The sequence below is a fragment of the Pygocentrus nattereri genome, chromosome 8, assembly GCF_015220715.1.
Source record: "Pygocentrus nattereri isolate fPygNat1 chromosome 8, fPygNat1.pri, whole genome shotgun sequence".
In the NCBI taxonomy this organism is placed as follows: domain Eukaryota; kingdom Metazoa; phylum Chordata; class Actinopteri; order Characiformes; family Serrasalmidae; genus Pygocentrus; species Pygocentrus nattereri.
This window is the reverse complement of record NC_051218.1, coordinates 8,324,620-8,348,144: the sequence shown is the minus strand read 5'-3', so window position 1 is coordinate 8,348,144 and position 23,525 is coordinate 8,324,620. Positions and strand designations below refer to the sequence as shown.

Here is a 23,525-nt window from a genome sequence, read left to right as displayed (position 1 = left end):
TAAAGAACAATATTCACGCTTCAGTATCTCCTCGAAACTGAAGAAGGACTACCGTATCTGAACATTCCATGAATGCTGTAATCATGACGTAACAGACGCAGAACGCAGTTATGTCATAATACATTCGAACGCTACAGCTTCAACGTCATGGACGCTATAAACACTCCCCGTTTATAACAGTGAAACGTATTAAAAGAGTCCCAGAGTTTCAGTCATAAATAATAACATATTCCCATGTTTCAGTCATAACTCTGCTCTTAACAGAGTGCTGGATGAAGAAATAGCTAGCATAGCATAACTATCTAGTACTTTTAACGGTAATACTGTGAGATTAGTAACCTGAACTCCACCAAAAGGCAGAGGGGAATAAATTTGTTAAACTTACTAACATTTTCTCTGTCAGAAAGTTTAAATTAAAGGTCATTAAAGGTCAATAAAATTTACACACAGCCTGTTAGCCAAACTGGCTACGTTAGTGATGTAATGTTGTATTGCTGTATTTAATGTTGCAGACGCATCATGACGTTTGTTCTCTTCTATTTAATTTTAATCAGGACAGATACGAGGACATCAACAACTTCCAGCACGAGTATAATTTAGACATTAAGCTGGAGCTGCAGTGGTTAGTGAACCCCTTCATGTGGAAAGAGAAATATTACCTTTCAGCAGTGAAGCTGCAGATGCAGGATTCGCTCTTCTGTGTGGTGTGTTGTGTAACAGCTCCCTCTGCTGGAGCGGCTGGAGTCTCGGCTGCGCTTCTGTTCTGTAGTTTAACTAAATAAATATCACATCTAAACTATGTTTTCTACATGAAATATCTTAAATATAACTTTGTGTTGAAGGTTCGTCTCTGTAGCAAGGATTAAAGGAAGCAGAGGAAGTTTCAATGTTATTCATCAGACACATTGTTTGAAGGAAAATTATATATTTATTTTATTCCAAAGCTTTTAATTATTAAAAACAGTGTTTTTACATCTTTACTTCCTAGGAGCTTATTGCAAGCGTCTCAATCTGAATAAGATGTATTTGAACAGAGAAAAACACATTTTATTTTAGTGAAACGTAAAGCAGGACACTCAGGCCCAATCCCATCTCTTATTTTTACCCCTACCCCTTGTTTTGGAGTGTCACCTTGGCCCTTGGAAGTGAGTTGTAAGGGGTAGTGATTGAAGTCTTCGTCTGTGAAATGGGACCCTCAAATATAGAAGAACATTACTTCATTAACAGGTTACTAGTGGTGCTCTGTAGACGACCCTGCCAGTCTGCAGTGACAGCAGACGAGGGTGAAGTTCAGCGACATCACTGCTGGGCTTTAGTCGCATTCAGGGCATCACACGCCTTCAAAGAGGGGATACGACATCTGCCAGTTAGTGAAACCTACTGGCCCACCTGTGGGCCACATCCTTGGTTTAGTTCTGGTCCAGATCCGGCCCAAACACTTCAGAGTGAGGAGAACTATGGCCAGTATTCTGTAAAGTCAGTAAGTTTAATGACTGTCGTCCACATGAGTCAATCTGGCTCATATGGCACACAGTCATGTCTGAGTACCCACCTTGGACCGCAGCCCAGATGTGGCCCTGCAAGATGCCTCACTCTTTTACTGCAGAACATGCAACATATTACTAATATTTCTTTAGAATATTTCTTAATAATCAATAGGTGTCAAGCCATTTCAGAAGGAAAACTCCACAATGATTTTGTTAAACAAATAAAAACAATAAATGAATGAAGGAAAAAGGCTCATCTTGGTGACGGGTCATTATATCTGCAGTCTTTCTATGTACATCTTCAAAGACATGCTGCTGGCCATTCCTCAGACCATCTGCCTGGAGTCAAAGAGTTTTTCACATTCATAAATAAATTTTTCACAATATTTCTGCACAAATTTTAACCCACAGCAGATGAAAAAGTCTTAAGCCACTGAAATACAGGCTAAATCTGACTTTTTCCTTGAAACTCTGTTCAACTGGGTTTAGAATGTAATTTTCCAGACATTTTACTTTAAATCAGATGATTAAAAATGTTATACTTAAGCTCTCTGTGGAATCAAAACAGCTGTGTATGTCCCTGAAGTTCAGGCGTCGACGCATTCAGTGTGTCTTTATAAAATACGTACGACCTGAGATCGAGCCGACTGTGTATGAGACACTGTTTCACAATTTAACTTGATAAACAGCCACGTTTTCTGAGTCTGTGTGCAGTAATTAGTACGACTACTAGAGGATTTTATTCACAGTAAACCAACACAAAACTGGATAATCTGCTGTTTTTCTAACGATTTTAAATACATGAATTTATTCTATATTACATTAAACATGGTCCCTTTTCTGGGATGAGCTTTGGATCCCACTTCAGCAAGAGGGGGGTTTAGAAACCCTCTGGTGGTCGTAGCCAAGAAGTTATACAGAGATTTTTAACTGTCTCCATCATGAGCTCATGTGGGTATATTATGGTCATAATGCTTTGTTTTATATACATTCATTTTAACTAGTAAAGAATCCCTTAAAACAAAAAGCAGAACATTTAGAATGTAGTCAGATTGTTTACTGGGAATCACAATTATAAACATTTTCAGAGTAGAAAAAATATTAACGCACAAAAGCAAACACACAGAAAAGTGTTGGTCTGTTGTAGATGAACCTCATACAATGGCTACAGAGCACACAAGATATAATAATAATAATAATAATATATGCTTTCAAAATACTCATTCTAAAGTAAAAACTTTCCCTCTATAAACATTCCTAAAATTCTATATTGATCAAAACCAAAAACCTGTTCACAGACTCAGCTCAATATCACTGCTCACCCCTGATGAACTCATTTAGGCTCTCAGAATACCTTCATTATTATTTTAATGCTGGTAACATTTTTTCTGAGGATATTTTCTCCGGACATTATTCAGCTTTTTATTTGACTTTTCCCGTTCCACCATAAATGACGCAGCAGGTCAGAACGTGACTGCTGCACTATTTAAGGTGGAGCGGGAAAATCTGAACAAGTAGTTGCAGAAAAAGAAGCTGATCTCAGCTTCATGGAGGGTTGAAAGGCCTGATATGAGGAGGTTTCTCTAGTTCCTCTTCACAGCTGAGTGACATTAACTTATTTTAGCTGTTTCACAGAAACGACAGGTCAGGGATTTGTCTCGTTTGCTAATGTTTATGATAGCTAATCACAGCTGCGGCACCATTTAAGGTGGATCGGGATCATTCAAATAAGAAGCTGCAGAAAAACCTGCGGAGTTTTAACACCGGTAGTATTTTGATAAGGAGATTCAGCCTATCAAAATATCCCTCCCAGAGGTTTTACTGTACAATGAAATTCTTAATTTGCTTTTCCTCCATTCACCGAATATAATCTTAAGAGAAATAAAAAAGAAAATATAAGAATAACTCTGAAAACAGTAGTAAAAAGTAAAAAAATGTACAGTATGTGCAAAGTTGAAATAAAATTAAAGTTACACGTGCGTATGTGCAAATATGTAGAGCAGCTGTTCATAAAGTGCATCAAGTAACAGATGTAAACAGTAAACAATATTACTCTGTGCAGTAATAGATGTAAACAGTAAACAATACTGTTCTGTGCAGTAATAGATGTAAACAGTATTGTTCTGACTGCAGCAGTGCAGTGCAGGTAAGGTGCAGTTGTTGACTGCAAGGTTAAATCAGTTCAGATTGGGAGGGAGGCAGAGGTAGTAAGTGAGGTGTTCACCAGCCTGATGGCCTGTGAAACTGTTGGTCAGTCTAGTTGTCCTGGACTTCACACTCCTGTAACGTCTGCCTGAAGGTAGGAGTGTGAAGAGTCTGTGCTGGGGGTGTTTACTGATGTTTTGTGCCCTTCTGATGATCCTGGTGTGATAAATGTCCTGTAGTGTGGGGACGGCTGCTCCTGAGATGGACTGGGCAGTTTTGATCACACGCTGGAGAGCCTTCCTGTCCTGAGCAGTGCAGTTTCCATACCAGACCGTGATGGAACTGGTAAGAACACTCTCGATCATGCTCCTGTAGAAGGTGCTGAGAATTTTGGCTGGCGTGCCAAATTTCCTCACCCTTCTCAGAAAGTACAGTCGCTGCTGGGACTTCCTGATGATGAGGTCTGTATTGTGAGACCAGGTGAGATCCTCACTGATGTGGATGTCGAGGAATTTGAAGGTTTTCACCCTCTCCACCTGTCTCACCAACATACAGGGGTGTGTGTAGCTCCCGCTTCCTCCTTGGATCAACAATCATTTCCTTGGTTTTGTCTGCATTCAAGGAAAGATTGTTGTTATGACACCAGGCCACCAGCTCAGCCACCTCCTTCCTGTACTCTGACTCATCCCCACCAGTGATCAGTCCAACGACTGTAGTATCATCAGCTAACTTGATGATGCTGGTGTTGTTCTGGGAGGCCACGCAATCATACTTGAAGAGTGTGTACAGAAGGGGGCACACAGCCTTGGGGGGCCCAGCCTTGCACACAGCCTTGGGGGGCCACTGCGCTCACTGTTCTTGTGCTGGTTGTGCGGCTGCCGACTCTGACTGACTGTGGTCTGTCAGATAGAAAGTTCAGCACCCAGTTACAGAGGGCAGGAGGGTGAGGAGCTTTTCTGAGAGTTTGTGTGGGATGACCGTGTTAAATGCTGAGCTGTAGTCAATGACATACGTGTCCTTGCCCTGCAGGTGTGTGAGGGCTGTGTGAAGGGCGGTGTTCACTGCGTCGTCTGTGGACCTTCTCCATCGGTATGCAAACCGAAGAGGGTCTATAATGTTTGGAATGGTCTCTTGGATGTGAGTCATGACTATTCTCTCGAAGCACTTCATCACGATTGGGGTGAGTGCAACAGAGCGATAGTCATTTAGGCTGGTCACAATGCTTTTCTTTGGGAGGGGTAAGATGGTGGTTGACTTGAAGCAGGATGACACAAAAGCTTGCGCAAGGGACAGAGTGAATATGTCCACAAACACATCAGCCAGTTCTGATGAGCAAACTCTGAGAGCACGCCCGGGGATGTTGTCTGGGCTGGCTGCTCTCCGTGGGTTTATTCTCTTCAAGGTCCTGCACACATCCACTGATGTCACAGTGAGTGATGTGTTTTGTGTGGCCATAGTGTCTCTTGGTCGGCCAGGGTTGAGGACCTCGAAGCGAGCATAAAATTTAGCTCATCAGGTAGTGTGGTGTGGCTGGTTGTGACTGCCCTGTCCATCTGTTGGTAGAGGGTGATGTGCTGTAGTCCTTGCCACATGCACCGGGAGTGCTCAAATTTGGCTCAATAGCACACAAAAGTGTTTTTTGAGTTGTTTTGAGAGTGAAATAAAGCTCTGCTGATTGTTCTAACACAGTTTTAACAGTAAATGGTCTCAAACGCTGGAGTTATGTGTAACTGCTTTTTCAACCGTTACTATGTACTATACTGTGCAACCTATACTGTGTACTATATACTGTACAATTACTGGCCCTATATCTTCATACATCCTTCAGGTGTCAAGAGCTTTTATTCTTGAACTGGGAAAATCTTTTAGCTACAGGGAACCAATGAGCTGGAATTCATTACAGGAATCTCTAAAACTTCACTCTCTGTCAAATGAACATTTAAAAGCTTCAGTCTCTAACCACCTCCACTCAAACTGCAATAGTTGTATTTTATTATTTTAGTCAACTTATAATTTGATTTGTTTTACATTTATTATTTTATGCTCAGGTAGTTGCGAGGCCTCATGGACATCTACATGGACAATCTACCTTCTTAAAGATTAATAAACTCTTCACCAACCCCCCCCCTATATCAATGATTAAACTGCTCTCAAACACACTCCCCCTACTGGGCTGTCAAGGCCATTTATAGGACAGAGTTGAGGTAGCAAAGCTAGAACCTTTATAGGAAAACAAAGCAGAGCTGAACAACAGCAGACACAATGCTGGGTTCTTTGGTGCTGATTTGTATTTTCATCTGCTTCCTCTTCTTCTTCATCAAGATCCAGAGGCCCAAGAACTTTCCTCCTGGACCCCAGCCTGTGCCCATATTTGGGAACCTGCTTGAGCTGAACATTGCCAACCCTCTGAAAGACTTTGAGAGGGTACAGTATCATGTTCTCTTAATGCTATTTTTAAGTGGAAAACTATTTATGTACATTATTTTAAAGCATTTCTTGGTAATCATGGACTTCACAAAAAACTTGGTCAACTCATTGCAAACACAAATAGCTTTACAGTTAAAATAGGTAATAGCTATACAAGCGATTCTCTTACGCGGTTACTGTAGTCCTTATGTAATTCTGCAAATGCTGTCTGTTTTCCTGGGTCAAAGTTTAATATATTTGAATATTAAATTTATCTCCCCAAACTTCCTTTCTGATTAGGATTAGTCTTGTAATCCAGTAATTTTTTCATTGCTTGTCTTTTTAACCCCTTAAAATCCGAGGCTTATTACATACTAAGGCTTATTATTCAGTTACTACAGGGATTTAATTGTTCCTCAGTTGTAGAAGTGGGTAATTTTGCTGACAGGCCCTGGACTATTAAGGGTTTACAGTCATTTGAATAAATCAAGACAACAGAAATATAATTTGATGACTTTAACTTAAAACAAAGTAAACGGGAAAACTTCACTGTTTTATGAAGGGAATGATATTGATGATTTAATTGTCTATGATTTATGCCATGGTCAAAAGGTCAGGTCATCTGGTTGAAATCTTCTTTTGAGACCCATCACCAACAATCATTATACACAGAGGTCATTCTAGAACCTCTGACTGACCATCATTTGTGTTTTGTCTCCACTGAAGCATCGTTTTTAGACTTCTCTGTTTGTGATGTAATTTACTGATGGTCCCTTATTTCTTCTCAGTGGTTTCGACAGTCCACAGAAATCAACATGTCCTATGAGATTTAAGAGGCGTTCATTTCACATTGAACTAAGTGAGAGGTGATTGGTTTAGTTACCAATAATCAAGAAATGAGAATAAAAGCTTACTTCCAGTTTCCAGTCAGGCGTTTTGTAAAATCGGAGTAAATGTCTGAGTCAAATATCTTCAGGAAATTGGTGCAGATCTCAGTTCTGCCAATAAAAGTAAAATAGGGAAATAATATAAAAATAAATGGGAGCTAACTCATGTGGTAGAGGGGGGTTTCTTCAGATTTCTCTGCTGGCAGCAGCTCTGGGCCTTTCTCAAAAACAACAACAACAACAACAAAAACAACAAATACAAACTTATGTGACAAACAGTCTGAGGCCACATTCAAAACCTGACTTTTTGTTTTTTAATTTAAACCTGGAAATTAACAACAGAAAGTTTTCCAATCTTGGAATTTTAAAAACAAAGATGTGACTATTAAAATGAAAAAGAATTTTTTTGTGACATTGACAACGTGAAAGCCTTTTTACAAAGAGGTCAGATTTTTTAGTCTTACAGTATCTCTTCTAGGAAAGCTTGTGTTCAGACGACTCTCAGGTGTATTTGATCTACTCATTAGAGGCTTGTGAACAAATTAATGTACTCCATGTCAGCACAAGCACATGCTGGCATTAAGGCTAAATTTGTGTAAACATTCAAAGATTCTACTTTCTGCACAAAATATCGTTTGTAATAAAAACTTTGCATGAAATTAAGAGTCAATGCACAAAAGAAGCAGAGGTCTCAGACTTTGGTCCCCACTGTATGTATCATTCAAAACAGGGGAAGTTGAAATGTGGATGTTTGTATGTGGTTTGAATGTAATCCTTATACTTTTTGTGATATACCTGTAATTGCTAATGCAATAAAGTCACCTTTTTTTGTGCTGATTATGTAACATTCTTATATGTATTTAGTTGGCTGAGCGCTATGGGAACGTTTACAGTGTGTACTTTGGAGGAACACCATCAGTGATTCTTACTGGTTTTAAGGCTATGAAGGAAGCTCTGGTGAACAAGGCTGCAGACTTTTCAGGACGGCCACAAAACCTGCTAATCAGCCATCTAACAGAAGGGAAAGGTGAAATCCATAAATCATTCCAACTGGTCGAGAAATGTCTATGATGATTTCATTTTAAATAAATTTACCAGAGACATAAAAAATTAATTATGCAAGCATGCAAATGGATGGAGATTACAGAACAACTTTCTTAGCTTTAAATTTAACTTTAAATAAATTATTATATTGATTTGAGTAAAATTTTGCAGGTATCGCATTTCTTGATTATGGGCCTGCATGGAAGGAGCATCGGCGCTTTGCCCTCATGACCCTGAGGAACTTTGGCATGGGGAAGCAGTCAATGGAGGACAGGATTCTGGGGGAAACTGAACATCTTGTTGCACGTTTGGAGAAAAGTGCTGGTATCATGATGTTTTATTAATTTAACTACATTCCATATGTTAGAAGTGAACTAAAATGGTGTAAAATTCTGACCTGTTGATTATAGCAACACATAAAAAAGACATTCATTGTTGTTTAATTATATTTGGGATTAATTCATGAATTTACATGTGCCTATGCAGGAGGCTTCCTGAATCCTCAGACTGTGTTCCACAATGCTACATCAAATATCATCTATCTGGTTTTATTTGGCATTCGCTACAACTACGGGGATGAAGCCCTTAAAAAGTACGTCAGTAGCGTTACTGAATCCACGAAGATTGCCAATGGACCCTGGGGACTGGTGGGACATTGATTTGTATCATTACCAGTAACATAATTGTGGTTTGGTCTAAACCCTAGATTATATTTGATGTAAAACTAGCGCACTCCATGACAGTCATTCCACAAGAGCAGGGCCAAAATGACATGACAGTTGGAAAATATCTCATGTGAAGAAAATTTTTCCTTCATAGTTTCAATTATAAATTGCTCCGAGACTTTTTTCCTAAACTAAATAACACTGAGAACAAAAATGAAGGACACAGACAAATTGTTAAACTTTACTTTAAATGAACTATTTCAAACCCAAAAGCCCATCCATCCATCCATCCATTTTCTAAGCCGCTTCTCCGTCAGGGTCGCGGGGGGGTGCTGGAGCCTATCCCAGCAGTCTTCTGGCGGAAGGCAGGATACACCCTGGACGGGTCGCCAGTCCATCGCAGGGCAGACAGACAGACACAGACAGTCACTCACACACTCACACCTAGGGGCAATTTAGCACATCCAATTGGCCTGACTGCATGTCTTTGGACTGTGGGAGGAAACCGGAGAACCCGGACAAACCCAAAAGCATTCAAATAAATTTACATTTACAGCATTTAGCAGATGCTCTTATCCAGAGCGACTTACAAAACTGCTTTGTCTATCTAGAGAAAGTATCTTTGCTAGTTTCCAACAGGTTAGAGAGAAAGCTAGTCCTGAGCTCAGATACTGCTAGAAACAAAAGTCCCTGTTGATGCATAGAGAGGAGAAACAGAGCTAAACACAGCACAGTGCAGTACAGTACATTTCAGTAAGTGCAGTACAATACATTACAGTACAATACTTAACTTAGTGCTGTATAAAGAGATGAGACTTCAGTCTCAAGTGTTTGAAGACCACTAATATTCCTCCCTCAACCCTCCCTTTCCAAACACGTAGTAGAACCTACGTTATCCATCAGGTTTCCTGTTGTCGTCCGTCCAAATTTTGTTTTGCTTCTTCACATTTTTGCTTCTTTGACAACAAAACTTGCTTTTTCTTTTGCTAAATAATAAGTCTGACCTTGGGTTGGTCAAAAATTTGGTTATCTAACATGCTTTTGTTTACTGTATTCCATTTCTGCTGGTAGATCCCCCTAAATATTACAGACTAACAGATTAACATACTATGATACTATGCTAGTAACATGCTGCAGTTACTTGGGGAAAATGTGCTTTACATAGATGACAGTTAAATATCTTTCTTTCCTGTAGATATATGAAACATTTCCTTTTCTGAGAGCCCTCCCACTTCCCTTTAAGAAGATTTTTACACATTTTGAGACAGTGAAAAAATTGGATGCGAACATGGTCAACAAACACAAACCAACCAGAGTCCCAGGAGAGCCAAATAACTTTGTTGACTGCTATCTGGATGAACTCGATAAGGTGTGTGTGTATGAGAGAGAGAGAGAGAGAGAGAGAGAGAGAAGGAAGATCTTCTGTCATAACTGAAGAATGCTTCTGTGAACTTGATACTTCCTCCATGGTAATGTGCCTCACCATTCCTCATATGAAATACAGACTGACTGAATAGACTGTGTTCTGTTCAACAGAGAGGAAATGATGGGTCTTCCTTTAGTGAGGAACAGCTTGTGAGAACCATCATTGACCTTCATTCTGCTGGAACAGATTCCACCTCCAACACCCTCCTTACAGCATTTCTTTATCTCACAACACACCCAGACATTCAAGGTTTGAACAATGAAATTTCTAGTGTGCTCTATTCTAAGGTGTTAGATGATAGAGGCAGCTTTAATACTAATTGGCCAGAGACAGCACTTCATGCTATAACTGCACTGTTCCACTGCATTCTGTTGGTGAAAAACTTGCACAGTATTCAGTTCTGTGTTAGGTCTGAAGTCAGGTTCATTATGGTCTAAATGTTGACACTATGAAGATTGATAACCTATTGACAAGGGGCTGCTAAGCATCCGTGTGGGTTATGCTTCTAGGATGACAACAGAGCAGATTTCATAATTGTAAACAAATCAATGGCTGCTTTCTGAAGAAAACCTCATATCTCAATTTTTGTTGTGGGAAAATGAACCGTTAGGGAACCAGCCCTGTGACTGAAAGCTTGCTGGTTCATTCTCCTTGGCTGACAGTCCATGACTGAAGTGCACTTGAGCAAAGCACCTGACCCCCAGTTGCTCCCCGGGCACCGTGGATAAGGCTGCCCAGCCCTCCGGGCACATGTGCTTACGGCTCCGTAGTGTGTGTGTTCACTAGTGTGCACGTATGTGGGTGTTTCAGTGCATGATTGGGTTAAATGCAGAGGTCTAATTCCAGAGTGTACAAACACGGTTGACTGATGGTTCTGAATTCAATTCAGTTCATTGTCGTTTTTAAGTTTTCAACATAATTTGAAAATGTCTGTTGTCCTTAACATTGTGTGTAAATTCAATGATGAATGGACCAAAAGAAACAGCAAAAAACGACTTGGAAAAACATCTTGATTCCATTGACTTACATTGAAAGTGAAGTAGGTTTTTTTCTTCTCCTGTAAAGTTACCATCTTGGAGATACAAAGTTTTCTTCTGACAACAGCTAAATCCAAAATACAGAATCTAACCAATTTAAATTAACATATCATACAATTTGTTCCTCTATTGCTTCATTTGCTGATAGATTTAACAGAGAACAGTAATGCTATCATATGTCTTCTATCTGGTCTTACTAGAGAAATCTCAGAAGGAGATTGATGAGGTTCTGGAGGGTAACTGACTACAGACATCCAGAGCTTAAATAACGAAAGTCCAAATACAGAATGTTTAAGACTTTAAGCTTAATGTTCAAGTATTTTCCATTTTGCTAGTGTTCATAAAGGGTTCAACAGAGACCGTAATAATGCCTTCTGTCTGGTCTTTCTAGAGAGATGTCAGAAGGAGATTGATGAGGTTCTGGAGGGTAAAGCTCAAGCAGCTTTTGAGGACAGGCACAAGATGCCGTATATGCAGGCTGTGATCCATGAGTCCCAGCGTATTGCTAGTACCGTCCCCCTCAGTGTTCCCCACTGTACTAGCAGAGATACTGAACTGATGGGCTACAGCATCCCAAAGGTTCCTTTCAAACTGCTTTCCTTGTTCCTTTACTTTCTTTCCATTTTGTATTTCATAATTTAAACCACATGCTAATATTTCTTTACCTTTACCTATACTTCTTTTTCCTTTACCTCTTTTTCTGATCTAGGGCACTGTTATCATCCCAAACCTCTACTCAGTGCTGTGTGAGGAAGGCCAGTGGAAGTTTCCTCACGAGTTCAATCCAACTAACTTCCTGAATGAGCAGGGACAGTTTGAGAAGCCGGAGGCCTTCCTGCCCTTTTCTACTGGTGAGAGGTCATGACAGTGTAAATGAACATAAACCAATTCCTGAAAATGTGCTTCTCCAACACAGATTAAACTTAGTCTTTATTTAAATACTGCATTTTGGTTTAGGACTAGGCCTTAGTTATGTTCAGTAGACCAAACCCCCTGATGAACTGAACAGCCATGTAGATGTGTGTTTTACATGTGTTTGTAGGACCTCGTGTGTGTCTTGGTGAAGGTCTGGCTCGCATGGAGCTCTTCCTCATCTTGGTCACTCTGTTGCGCCGGTTTCAGTTCTTCTGGCCTGAAGATGCAGGACAACCAGACTATACTCCTGTATATGGAATGACACTCACACCCAAGCCATACAGGATGGGAATCAGACTGAGATAAGCAGCTAGAGACATGTAGAAACTGGCAGCAAATGCCAGCAAAAATGGATGTAATAATAGATGGACTTTTATATTAGTAGACATGAATAAAACCGCTTCATTATCAGTTTAATAAACACTATTGCAAGTGTAACTTTACCACACCACTAAAGAAGATTCTGTAATTTGCTGTTATCAAATAAAGTGTTTCAACCTTTGTGAGCTGCAGGATTCTCAGATTGCAACCCCAGGTGACAGCTGTTTTGTAGCTCAGTCATTCTATATGTAGCATTATGTCTACTTTGTGTGCATTGGAGCATAGAAATGTGGATGCATATAAAATGTAGCAAAATCAGCTGCTTGGCTAAGACCTACTACACACTGCCACACCAGTTTTATGGAGAACAGTTTAAGCATCAAGTCCACAATTTGTGGTATTCAGTTTAAAGAAGCGAAATGCTGTTAGTACTAGTGATTAGTAATAATATCGCTGTTGTCAGAAGAAAACCTTGTATCTCCAAAATGGTAACTTTACAGAAAAAGGAAAAAAACTACTTTACTTTTAATGCAAGTATAAGAGCGATTAACGTTAATGTTTGTGCTATAGAAGTGTATAAAGATGGCGATGTGGTTGATGGAGTGAGCATCAGGGCATCTACTGTAGTCATTTTTCTCTTCGTCTGTTAGGCCAGGCTTCCTCTCTCATTTCTGAAACAGGAGGAAAAGCATGCTTGTAATCCTTGCAGCTCAACCTTTAATTTATTAGCACTCCCTACATGCATGTAATCATCTCCTCATCTCCTGGTGGCTGGGATAGTGTAGTGGTTAAAACCTCTGCCTTCTACACTGCAGACTGGGGTTCAATCCCCCACCAGGGCAAACACCCTACACTAAACCAATAAGAGTCCTTGGGCAAGACTCCTAACACTGCCCTGGCCTACCTGTGTAAAATTACCAAATTGTAAATCGCTCTGGATAAGAGTGTCAGCCAAATGCCAGAAATGTAAATGTAAATCCTCGGCGCTGTCAGGTTAATGTCTGGACTTAATATTGTCTGTCCTGCCAGTAATGACCGCTAGAAACACGTTATTTATTTAGATCATAAACATGTTTCATATTTCCTCACGGACCGCTGCACTACTCATATACCCATAAGCATCAGATAAACGCATTAATGTAAATCTGAATATCACGTCTGTCAGCTTCTGTATTTAATCCTGGCAGTGTGACCAGAGGCTGGACACCCAGGCGTTTTACAAATACAGAGCCATACTGGCGCATGCGCAAACGTGTTCAAACGATACGTAGAGAGGAGTCAAACGCGGGAGGGTGTTAAGATGGAGCGTTTGAGAAAAATCTAAGTTTGTTAAAGCTTTAATCATTTTTATAGAATAATGCGCTGAACACAGCACAACACAACACATTTTAACACCGCCTTTATATTTCTGGGCGCTTTTTAACTCCAGTTATTTGGCTACATAACGCAGCATGGTGAGAGTTCATGGCCTCAGTGTGCCCGAGCCGCTTTCCTCTGGTTTCACTCAGCTTGTCAGCTCGTCAGCCAATCAGCACTCAGAAGCTGTAATGCCAGCCAATCAGCATTCAGTGTCTGTAATGCCAGCTAATCAGCACTCAATAGCTCTAGGGCTAGCGTCCTACTGCCTAAAACTCGCTTATTGTAGGAAAAAGGAAAAATACATGTAGGTTGTCGTTACTTTGCTACTGAAATATATGCCTGTAGTTTTAAAAAATGAAAAGGAAGGTGTAGTAGAACCTGTTCAAACTTTGTTTTTAGCCTTTATCTCCATTCACGCCCATTCATTTAACACTAGCTCGCGGGCGCCCTCTGGCGGTTGTCTTGGTTCTGTAAATGGTCATGGTGATGGAAGTGACCAGACTCTGAAATCTGATCTTTGATATCGCTGCGACTGAGAACAGCAGACAGCAGCATCTATGTTTGTATATATCTGTGGTGAAGCGGACCAGACGCTCTCTCTTGTTTGTGAGACTTTAAAAAACTGGTGCACTGAGCGAAAAACCTTTACAGTAAAATCAAGCAGAGAGCAGAACGAGAACAGATACCATGCTGGACACTTTCATTCTTGCTTGGATTTTCATCTTCCTCCTCTTCCTCTTCATCAGGATCCAGAGACCCAAGAACTTTCCTCCCGGACCCCGGCCTGTGCCCCTTCTCGGGAATCTGTTTGAGCTGACCATTGGCGATCCACTGAAAGACTTTGAGAGGGTAGAGTACCATGCTGTTTTAATGCTGGCCTACTAAACACACACACTTATAGAACTCCTGTGTAGACATGATGCTCACAAAAATCAAAAAAGAGGCCAAACTGCATATTTTACTTTACATTTTCCTGTTAATAAACATCAGAATGAAAAAATGCTTTACATTTCTGCTGGTTACAACTGGCAAAAATGCATATAATGACAGTGATATTTACATTTAACTTACTCTAATCAAAAATAGCTTTACAGAAATATGATTATGGTTTATATGTTAATATGTGATATGCAAATGCAAATCTCTGGAAAAGAGTTCTCCCAGTATTGTTAAAGGTGTACACTTCATTCTGCAAATTGGTGGTATCAGTTTTTACTGGGTCAGAGTTTCTGTTCGTTCATCTAAAATCTGGTTACTTTATTTTTTAGTTTTTTTAGCTAAGCACATTTTTAAAATATTTAACTGTTTACTTTTCCTGCTTGTATGTGTTTAGTTGGCTCAGCGCTATGGGAACGTTTACAGCCTCTACTTTGGAGGAACACCAGCCGTGGTTCTTAATGGTTTCAAGGCTGTGAAGGAAGCTCTGGTGATCAAGGCTGCAGACTTTTCAGGACGTCCACAAAACATCTTAATGAGTCATCTAACGCAAGGAAATGGTGAAGTCCATTAACAGTTATAACTATTCGAGCCATCAGACAGAGATCAAAGTCCTGTGTACAAACTGTGGCTAATCAATATTTCCCTTATACTAAAATCGTGGTGTATTTTACTTATACAAACACAGCAGCTGTCAGGTGAAGAAAAGGCTTCTTCACTGTGAAATGAGTTACTGATGTGAGTTTAATGTGTCAGGGGTCGTATTTCTCGACTATGGTCCTGCCTGGAAGGAGCATCGGCGCTTTGCCCTCACGACCCTGAGGAACTTTGGCATGGGGAAGCGGTCTATGGAGGACAGGATCCTGGGAGAGACCGAACACATTGTTGCTTGTTTGGACAAAAGTGCTGGTATAATACTACTACTAATAATAATAATAATAATAATTATAATAATAATAATTATTATTATTACAATACTTCAAAAACAAGAAAGCAAAGCCATTCAGTGTTTTGTAACCACATTAGATTCATTTATGGGTTTTATCTAGGAGGCTCCATCAATCCTGAGACTTTGTTTCATAAAGCTGCATCAAATATCATCTACCTGGTTTTATATGGCACTCGCCTTGACTATGAGGACAAAACCCTCCAAGAATATTTTGACCACTACGATGAAGTTGCAAAGGCTGCCAATGGACCCTGGGGAACGGTGTGACATTTTACTATTAACACAAACACAGGTTTCTCGCTTCAAACTCTGAGGGAACTTTTACGTGAACCTGATTATTTGGTTTAAAACAAGTTTATTGAAAAATATCTCTGTGGTTAATTAAATCAACCTCACGTTGAAAATATTAGAGAAGTCTAACCTTTAATTGAAGAGAATTTACAATAGCTATTCTTAACAAAACCGTGTGTCATTTTGGGCACCCCTAGATATTTCAGGGACTCTTAAGAGCTCATCCATGACGACCGGTTTCACTGGAGTATAAATAATAGATTTTTTTTACTAAGTTTACATCAGACTTCAATTAAAACTTTTTCATTTGCTTCTGGTTGAAATTAAGCTTAGTAACTACAAAGATATTTTTACCAAGAGAGCCAATAATTATAGAAATGACTGTACATACCATACTGACAGCATGTAGCAATAAGTTTGGAAATGTCTTTTAATTGAATGAAATAAATGTCTAATAATGAATGTCTTTGTCCCATAGATTTATGATATGGTTCCTATTGTGAGAGCCCTGCCCCTTCCCTTTAAGAAAGCCTTCACACATTTTGAAGCAATCAAAGCCATGATAGCAAGCATGGTCAGAAAACACAAGACATCCAGAATCCCAGGAGAGCCAGAAAACTTTGTCGACTGCTATCTGGATGAACTTGATAAGGTGCCTGTGTGTAAATGTGAAGAATATTTGTCTGGTTTGATTGAAAAGAACGTCTTCAAACACAATGTTTGTATAGGCCACTTTATCTGATGAGCCTTTCTGTTCATCAGGGAGCAAATAATGGATCCTACTTTAATGATGCAGATCTTGTGAGAACCATCATGGACCTGCATGGTGGTGGGACAGAAACCACCTCCAACACCCTCCTAACAGCGTTCCTCTACCTCATGACCAAACCAGGCATTCAGGGTTTGACCAATGAAATGTCCATTGCACTTCACTTGATTTCCTGATGGATCTCATGAGACAGTATTGATCCCAGACGTCTCTGTCATCTTTCTAGAGAGATGTCAGAAGGAGATCGACGATGTTCTGGAGGGTAGAGCTTACGCGTCCTTTGAGGACAGACACAAGATGCCCTACACACATGCTGTGATCCACGAGTCTCAGCGCATTGCCAGTTCCTTCCCCCTCAGTGTACCCCACTGCACCACAAAAGACACTGAACTGATGGGCTACAGCATCCCAAAGGTGGAGACTTCGCTTTCTTTCCACTTTCTTTGATGTAATTTAAAGCCCAAACATTCTTTTCTCTAACTTTTTTCATTCGTTGTCTTTCTCTGTGATCCAGGGTACTCTAATCATACCAAACCTCCTGTCAGTGCTGAGGGAGGAAGACCAGTGGAAGTTTCCTCATGAGTTCAATCCAGCTAACTTCCTGAATGAGCAGGGACAGTTTGAGAAGCATGAGGCTTTCCTGCCCTTTTCTGCTGGTGAGAGAATATGAACATATGAACATAGCGAACAAATCTTGGAAACATGCTTCTCCATCAAAGCTTAATCTTAGTCTAAATGATGTTTCAGTCCAGGATGAGCTTTTAGACCAGCCCTGTGATGAACTGACAGAGAATACTATGTGCTTTGCATCTATTTGTAGGGCCTCGTGTGTGTCTTGGTGAAGGTCTGGCTCGAATGGAGCTCTTCCTCATCTTGGTCACTCTGCTGCGCCGGTTCCAGTTTGTCTGGCCTGAAGATGCAGGAGAACCAGACTATACTCCTGTATTTGGAGTCAGTCTCAAACCCAAACCATACAGGATGGGGGTCAGACTGAGATAAGCAGCTAAAGAAATGTATAAACTGATATTATTCTAATATAAGGCTGAATATGGCAGAAGTTAACACACTGGAGTGAAAAACTATCAAGCGCAGTTTCAAAACCTTTGCAATGACAAAATTATTGTAGAATAGAAAAAATAATATAGGTAAGAATCAGTGGCATTAAAAATGAAAAAAAATGAATAATTAATGGTCTTTAATATTAAGAGTAATAATTGATAACCATGTATGAAATCCACTTCATTAACAGTTTAATCAAACAGCATTGCAAGTATAACTTTACGACACCACTACAGGACATTGTGTAGTTTACTTGATGTGATCAAAATGTAGTTTTGGGAATTTGCAAGCTTAGAAATATAGTTATTGGAGAATATTCTACATACAGGTGACAACTGTTTTGTTCAGTCATTCTAAATGAAGCGTTATGTATTACTAGGTTAGGTAGGAAAATGACCCTAGGGATCTTAGGGTGAGAAGTTTGGTCATCCGGGAGGGACTCGGAGTAGAGCCGCTGCTTCTCAACGTCGAGAGGAGCCAGCTGAGAAAGTTCGGGCATCTGGTTAGGATGCCTCCTGGACGCCTCTTCCACCTGGGAGGAGACCCCGGGGAAGACCCAGGACACGCTGGCGTGACTATATTGCCCAGCTGGCCCGGGAACGCCTCGGAATCCCCCTTGGAGAGCTAGTGGAAGTGGCTGGGGAAAGGGAGGTCTGGGCCTCATTGCTTACGATGCTGCCCTCACGACCCAAACCCCGGAGAAGCGGAAGATGATGGATGGATGGATGGATGGATGGATGGATGGATGGATGGATGGATGGATGGATGGATGGAAGGATGGATGGATGGATGGATGGATGGATGTTTTAGCGTCAAAGCCACAATTTTTGATATTCAGTTTAAGGAAGTAAAAATGATATAGCACTAGTGATTATTACTACTGCATTATATTTCAGCATATAACCATATAGTGTATAGCATATTGGAAGTCATTTCTTAATAGCAAGAGATCATTTCTACTGTTATGAATAAAAATTGATCATGTGCTACTTGACACGACTACAAAGAGACTCAGACATTCTAATAATTCAATGTTCAAATCGAAATGTTACACATAAAAGTAAAACTTTCTAGTCTTATATCTAATAACTGAATGTGCATTTATGACATTAATACATTTTTCACTGATGAGAAATAAATTCCTAACATACAATAGTTACAGTTTCTACATGAAAGTTAAAATTTAAATCATATTTCTAAAACTGTTCCTCCCAGTAAAGTAAAATGGGGAAATTCCACAAATTCTGCCCAGTAAGAAATGAAATCTCACATGCATCTTAACTGTCAGGTTGAGAACCACTGCTCTGCTCTCTCAGCATGTGAATGAATAAGGATTTCTTTTATGTAACCGTCTAAGCCTGTTAGGAACAGCGGTGATGTAACAGGACCATTATCAACTGGCTGTGAGGAACAATAAGCAAATCTAACAGAAAAAAAACGAATAATCCAAAGGGGGAAAAGTTCATCTGGCCTATGAACAACCATTCCCTTCAGTTCCTTTGGCTAAAGCAGCACTGCTTAAGGGTCTCGTTGTAATGTCCTGTCCTGCTGTGTCCTTGTCTTTTATCTGTTTCAGCCTTTGTCTTTTTGTTTCTCTGTGCCACTTTGCCGCTTTTGTTTATATCTTCTACCATGTTTCTTTTGTGCCATGTGCTTTTGTTTTTGTTTTGGTCTGTGTCTCCTCCCACATCCTGCCCCCTTGTTATCTGCTCCACCTGCCTGTAGTCTGTAGCCCTGCCCTTTTATTAATCCTAAGTGTTTCTTGTTTCCTCTCAGTGTATATATATATATATATAGATACATACACAGATAGATGTGTTGGCTCAGTCCCTTTGTCTTGCATTGTTTATGTTACCTTGTTTTCCTCTGTTTTGTGTCATAATGGAAGCATCCAGTCTTAACTTCTCCTATGTTACAGAAAGAAAGACCAAACAGGGATGCAGCAAGTTTGCAAAAACTTGTTGAAAGAAATGAATCCAGGCTGTAAGAGGGATACCTGGTGTTTCTGACCAGACTGATTTCAATGCCCCCCTCACTTTGAACAACAATCCCTCCGGAATCCAGCGAGGCTCGCATAGATGAAAGTTGAGGCTCCTCCCAGCAACGGAAACGCCATAGAAAGCATTGTGGTCGAGCACATCTCCCCACGGTAGAAGAGAAACTTCTGGACTTTCTTTATACAGCCTCTCTGGTGCCGTCCAGTGCTCTGTAGAGCTGCAGTGGGTCCGTGCTCGTCCTCACGGTGTTGCCCACTGCTCTGGAGAGTGCTAGTAAGCAGCGGCCTGCCTCTGAGAATGTCACAGCAGGTCAGTCTGCCTCCGAGGACGTCGGTGTGGTTCAGCCTGTGTGTGTTTTCAAAACAGACCCCCCGCAGTCTCAGGAGTGCCCTGCCCAGCCGACCTCTGTGTCTCCAAACCTTCCCATGGTCTCAATGCCTCCAGACCTGCCCGTCCAATCACACAAAACCTAAATCAAAAGGATGAAACCAACTGTTTATATTATTAATAGTTGTTAATAATGGTCCCCAGACACTGCCAAAAAAAGTTCACATTTTTTCAATAACAGCTGGGAATATATATATATAGTTTGCACATATAAAAATAATATTTAAATAACATATAAATATTTAATAACATATAAAAGCACATCTGGTTCTGTAATGTACAGCATCAGGTTCACTAAATAAAATACTCATATCAACAGTAGCAAATTACTACTTTGGTCATAGGTTGCAACAGAACTTATTTCAGAACATGTGGAGTGCAGTGTAACCAGCTTGGTATTTTCTGAAATTAGCTCTTTTGCAGACTATGACCAAAGTGGCTCTTTCCTTCTATGAGTATTTTAAAGTTTGTGATTCTGAACATTACAGACCCAGCCAAGTAATAGCATTCTGACTGCTATAAACAAGCTAACTGAAAAGACTGACCACTTTGGTAAAACTGGTGAGCAGAGTAGCAAGTAGTTGTTGACACCGTCGATTTCCATTCGTCCTGGGTTGTTTTGCTTCGGTTCTGTTCTGCTTGGCTGGTTTGGCCTACCTCTCTCTCTCTCTCTCCCCCCTTGTTTGCTCTCTCTTCTTCAAGCCCCTGCAAGTCATTTGTGTATTCTGGTTCAAATTAGTTTGGCTCTACAACATTTTAGAAACAGACCTTATCAAAGTCCTCCACACACTTTGCCATCTTCCAAACGTAGGTCAGAAAACTGTAAAAATAAACTGTAAACAGAAGCTGCTGCCGGTGTTTTATCAGAAGAAGTTCCCCCTCAAACTCACTTTCCATTTGATGACAAATGAGGTTTTCGGGCGTGCACATTCACTGAGCAACACCAAGCAACATTGGAACTACAGAAAGCAAAAAGGTTAAAAAAAAATGATTTCATGATAAATATTATTATTAGTATTTTTTTTTTTTTTACAGATATTTTTTGAGCTGTTCGTCTCTGACTGGGTCAATATGTTAGCTTGCGCGCTGATTGATCTCAGTTAAGAATGCGGTTTAGGCCATTTTCTCACATCTCTGGCAGGAAACTTAACAGTTTCTTGTAAAACATCTCTTAGCGTTCGACTTTTTACAAGGCTGAAGTCAGTTTCAAATTCTCCAGTTTGTCGTTCACATTGTTCCATGGCACCTTAAATGGTGCCTGGGGCTGCAACATTTCATGTGGAAAAAGATCATTTGAATGAAGTTGATTCTTTAGCGTTTTATAGCTTCTTTATAGCTAATAACTAGGCGAGATTGTTGTCTGCATTGCTATGGTGACCAGCAGTCCACTACATTAACACCAGCATTTAAGACCATGTATTGTTAAAACTCTGTTGAATGCTCAGCAGAGCTTTATTTTATTGCACAGAAGGATTATTTTATTTCTACCTAAAAATGTCATTTTTGCTGTGGAGCTACACCAGTGTTGCTGACCACTGAGGTAGACGATGAATGAGAGAGTACAGTGAAAACCTCTCCAGGAAACACATTGCACTGACATGGATCAAAGATTTTGGACTTGTCAATGAACGGACAAAATTCTGTTCAGTCTCTACAAAATCTGTAGGTACAGCTATTTTAACGGAAGTACTTGGAGGGTCTTAGATAAGATTGTTTTTTCCAAGATCATTGGCTCAGGTCAGTTAGGTTAGGCACACTTACATTCAAGAACCAATTTCATTACAACCACTGTCCATCCAGTGACTGCTGTCCCACTGCTCTCTGCTCTTTGTCAACAAACAGATCATATCAGAGGTTCATGGTCATGTAAGTTCATCACTTTATAGCTTTGGGCCAGCTGAGTTCATCACAGCATTCAAGAGCCAACTGTCATAAATAAAGGGGAGGCCAGCTTGAGGTAGATTACAATGGTACGCAATAAAGCTTATGGTCTAATTGTACAGTTGTTGGGGAAATTGTCCATCTAAATAAAATAAATAAATAAATATACATTGTGTTGTGTGGCAATAAAATAAATAAATAGCTACAATAAGTTAATTAAACATGTCTTAATGGTCTTAATTTGTCAAAGACATTGCCCAGCTGGCCTGAGAGCGCCTCGGAATCCCCCCGGAGAGCTAGTGGAAGTGGCTGGGGAAAGGGAGGTCTGGGCCTCATTGCTTAACCCCAGAGAAGCGCAAGATGATGGATGGATGGATGGATGGATGGATATATAGGATGTCTTTCCAAGACACAGATTGTAAAATGGTTATAAATGTTATTTTATTGTTAGGAAATTTTTTCATTTGACAGACCGTAGAGAGAAGCAATTGTCATTTAACTAGCCATAAATTAAGTAATTAAATAACAACATTATTTACATAAATAACGTTTTCCTCCTTTAGCTACTTAAACTCAAGCAGCTACGTTAACTCAATACCTGCATTTAACAAAACTGCTGACCTGAAGACACTTTAAAACAACATTAGTGCACTAGCATTAGTGATAAACTTGCTTTTGAACAAACTGACGCACACACACTGAGAATAAACGGTGAAAGTGCCACCAAACTAGAAGGCACCTGTCACAGAGCCGGTTTATGAGGAGCCCCGCTCCCTATTCCTCCCGTTAAATCAGAACCAGGACTGCTAACAGCAGAGGGCGCCCGAGAGTGAGTCCTTAATGAATGGGAGTGAATGGAGTTCAACGGCTAAAAACGGACAGTTAAAATAGTTTCTAATCACTCGCCCAGAACGTTTCTTTAATTTTAGAAAGTAGAAGAATGTTTTCACTAAAAAACAAAGAAAACTTGCCTATATATTTCCTCTTTTCAACAGCGAACAGGTTTTGGGCGGCAGGAGGCGGGATTTACTGCTAGAGCGTGATGATTGATTGGTGAGCGCAGCAGCTCATTGGCTGTTCGCGCTCACTGACGTCATGGACCTACTCGAGGCGAAGTTTTAAACTCCTATAGCTCGAGTTTACAAGCTCTTACAAATATAACAGCGGTGTTAAAATGTTTTGTGATATTCACTGCTCAGGAAATTATTGCGTTTACAGAGTGTGAATTCTCCTCTCTACAAGTTGTGAGTTAACTCTCAACTACGGAAAACAGCTGGGGCAAAACGCGAAGCTGCAAAGTAGTACGCGTTCATTGCATTGGGTCTAGTGCCCTCTACTGGATATTCCAGCAACAGCGGCTTTAATGATGAACTAACGCGCGGGTGACCCCGTGTCCTCCAGCGCAAGACAGGGAAACGTGGCGGAGGGCTGATAAGGATATTCACTCCACCACGGCCTTGTTTGTTTGTTTGCTGTCTGGCTGGTCCAGCATCCCTTCCTCCACCCACGGTGACGCGCTTCTCTCCACAGCTCTGACTGCAGGAGACCTAACCCGATAAATCTT

At 40.4% G+C, this 23,525-nt stretch overlaps 2 protein-coding genes across 2 annotated transcripts; both read left to right on the top strand.

Moving 5' to 3' along the window:
• Positions 1 to 5,835: 5,835 nt before the first annotated feature.
• On the top strand, positions 5,836 to 12,514 carry LOC108439353 (cytochrome P450 2F2-like). Its single transcript, XM_017717721.1, has 9 exons — positions 5,836 to 6,056; positions 7,790 to 7,952; positions 8,141 to 8,293; positions 8,456 to 8,616; positions 9,830 to 10,003; positions 10,171 to 10,309; positions 11,489 to 11,676; positions 11,807 to 11,948; positions 12,140 to 12,514. Exons 1-9 carry the CDS (start codon positions 5,895 to 5,897, stop codon positions 12,316 to 12,318), a joined length of 1,461 nt encoding a protein of 486 aa, XP_017573210.1. The 5' UTR covers positions 5,836 to 5,894; the 3' UTR covers positions 12,319 to 12,514.
• Positions 12,515 to 14,200: 1,686 nt separating this feature from the next.
• Positions 14,201 to 22,129, top strand: LOC108439344 (cytochrome P450 2F2-like). The gene is made up of 10 exons (XM_017717710.2): positions 14,201 to 14,541; positions 15,026 to 15,188; positions 15,385 to 15,537; positions 15,678 to 15,838; positions 16,347 to 16,520; positions 16,631 to 16,769; positions 16,864 to 17,051; positions 17,152 to 17,293; positions 17,458 to 17,650; positions 19,615 to 22,129. The coding sequence occupies exons 1-9, from the start codon at positions 14,380 to 14,382 to the stop codon at positions 17,634 to 17,636; spliced, it is 1,461 nt and encodes a 486-aa protein (XP_017573199.1). The 5' UTR covers positions 14,201 to 14,379; the 3' UTR covers positions 17,637 to 17,650; positions 19,615 to 22,129.
• The last annotated feature ends 1,396 nt before the right edge of the window (positions 22,130 to 23,525 follow it).

Bases quoted from the DNA above. Each gene is read 5' to 3' on its own strand.
- LOC108439353 (XM_017717721.1), top strand. From the start codon at position 5,895: ATGCTGGGTTCTTTGGTGCTGATTTGTATTTTCATCTGCTTCCTCTTC. The intron at 8,294-8,455 runs GTATCATGATGT...GTGCCTATGCAG, and splicing joins ACGTTTGGAGAAAAGTGCTG to GAGGCTTCCTGAATCCTCAG. The intron at 10,004-10,170 runs GTGTGTGTGTAT...TCTGTTCAACAG, and splicing joins ATCTGGATGAACTCGATAAG to AGAGGAAATGATGGGTCTTC.
- LOC108439344 (XM_017717710.2), top strand. From the start codon at position 14,380: ATGCTGGACACTTTCATTCTTGCTTGGATTTTCATCTTCCTCCTCTTC. The intron at 16,521-16,630 runs GTGCCTGTGTGT...TCTGTTCATCAG, and splicing joins ATCTGGATGAACTTGATAAG to GGAGCAAATAATGGATCCTA. The intron at 17,294-17,457 runs GTGAGAGAATAT...ATCTATTTGTAG, and splicing joins TTTCCTGCCCTTTTCTGCTG to GGCCTCGTGTGTGTCTTGGT.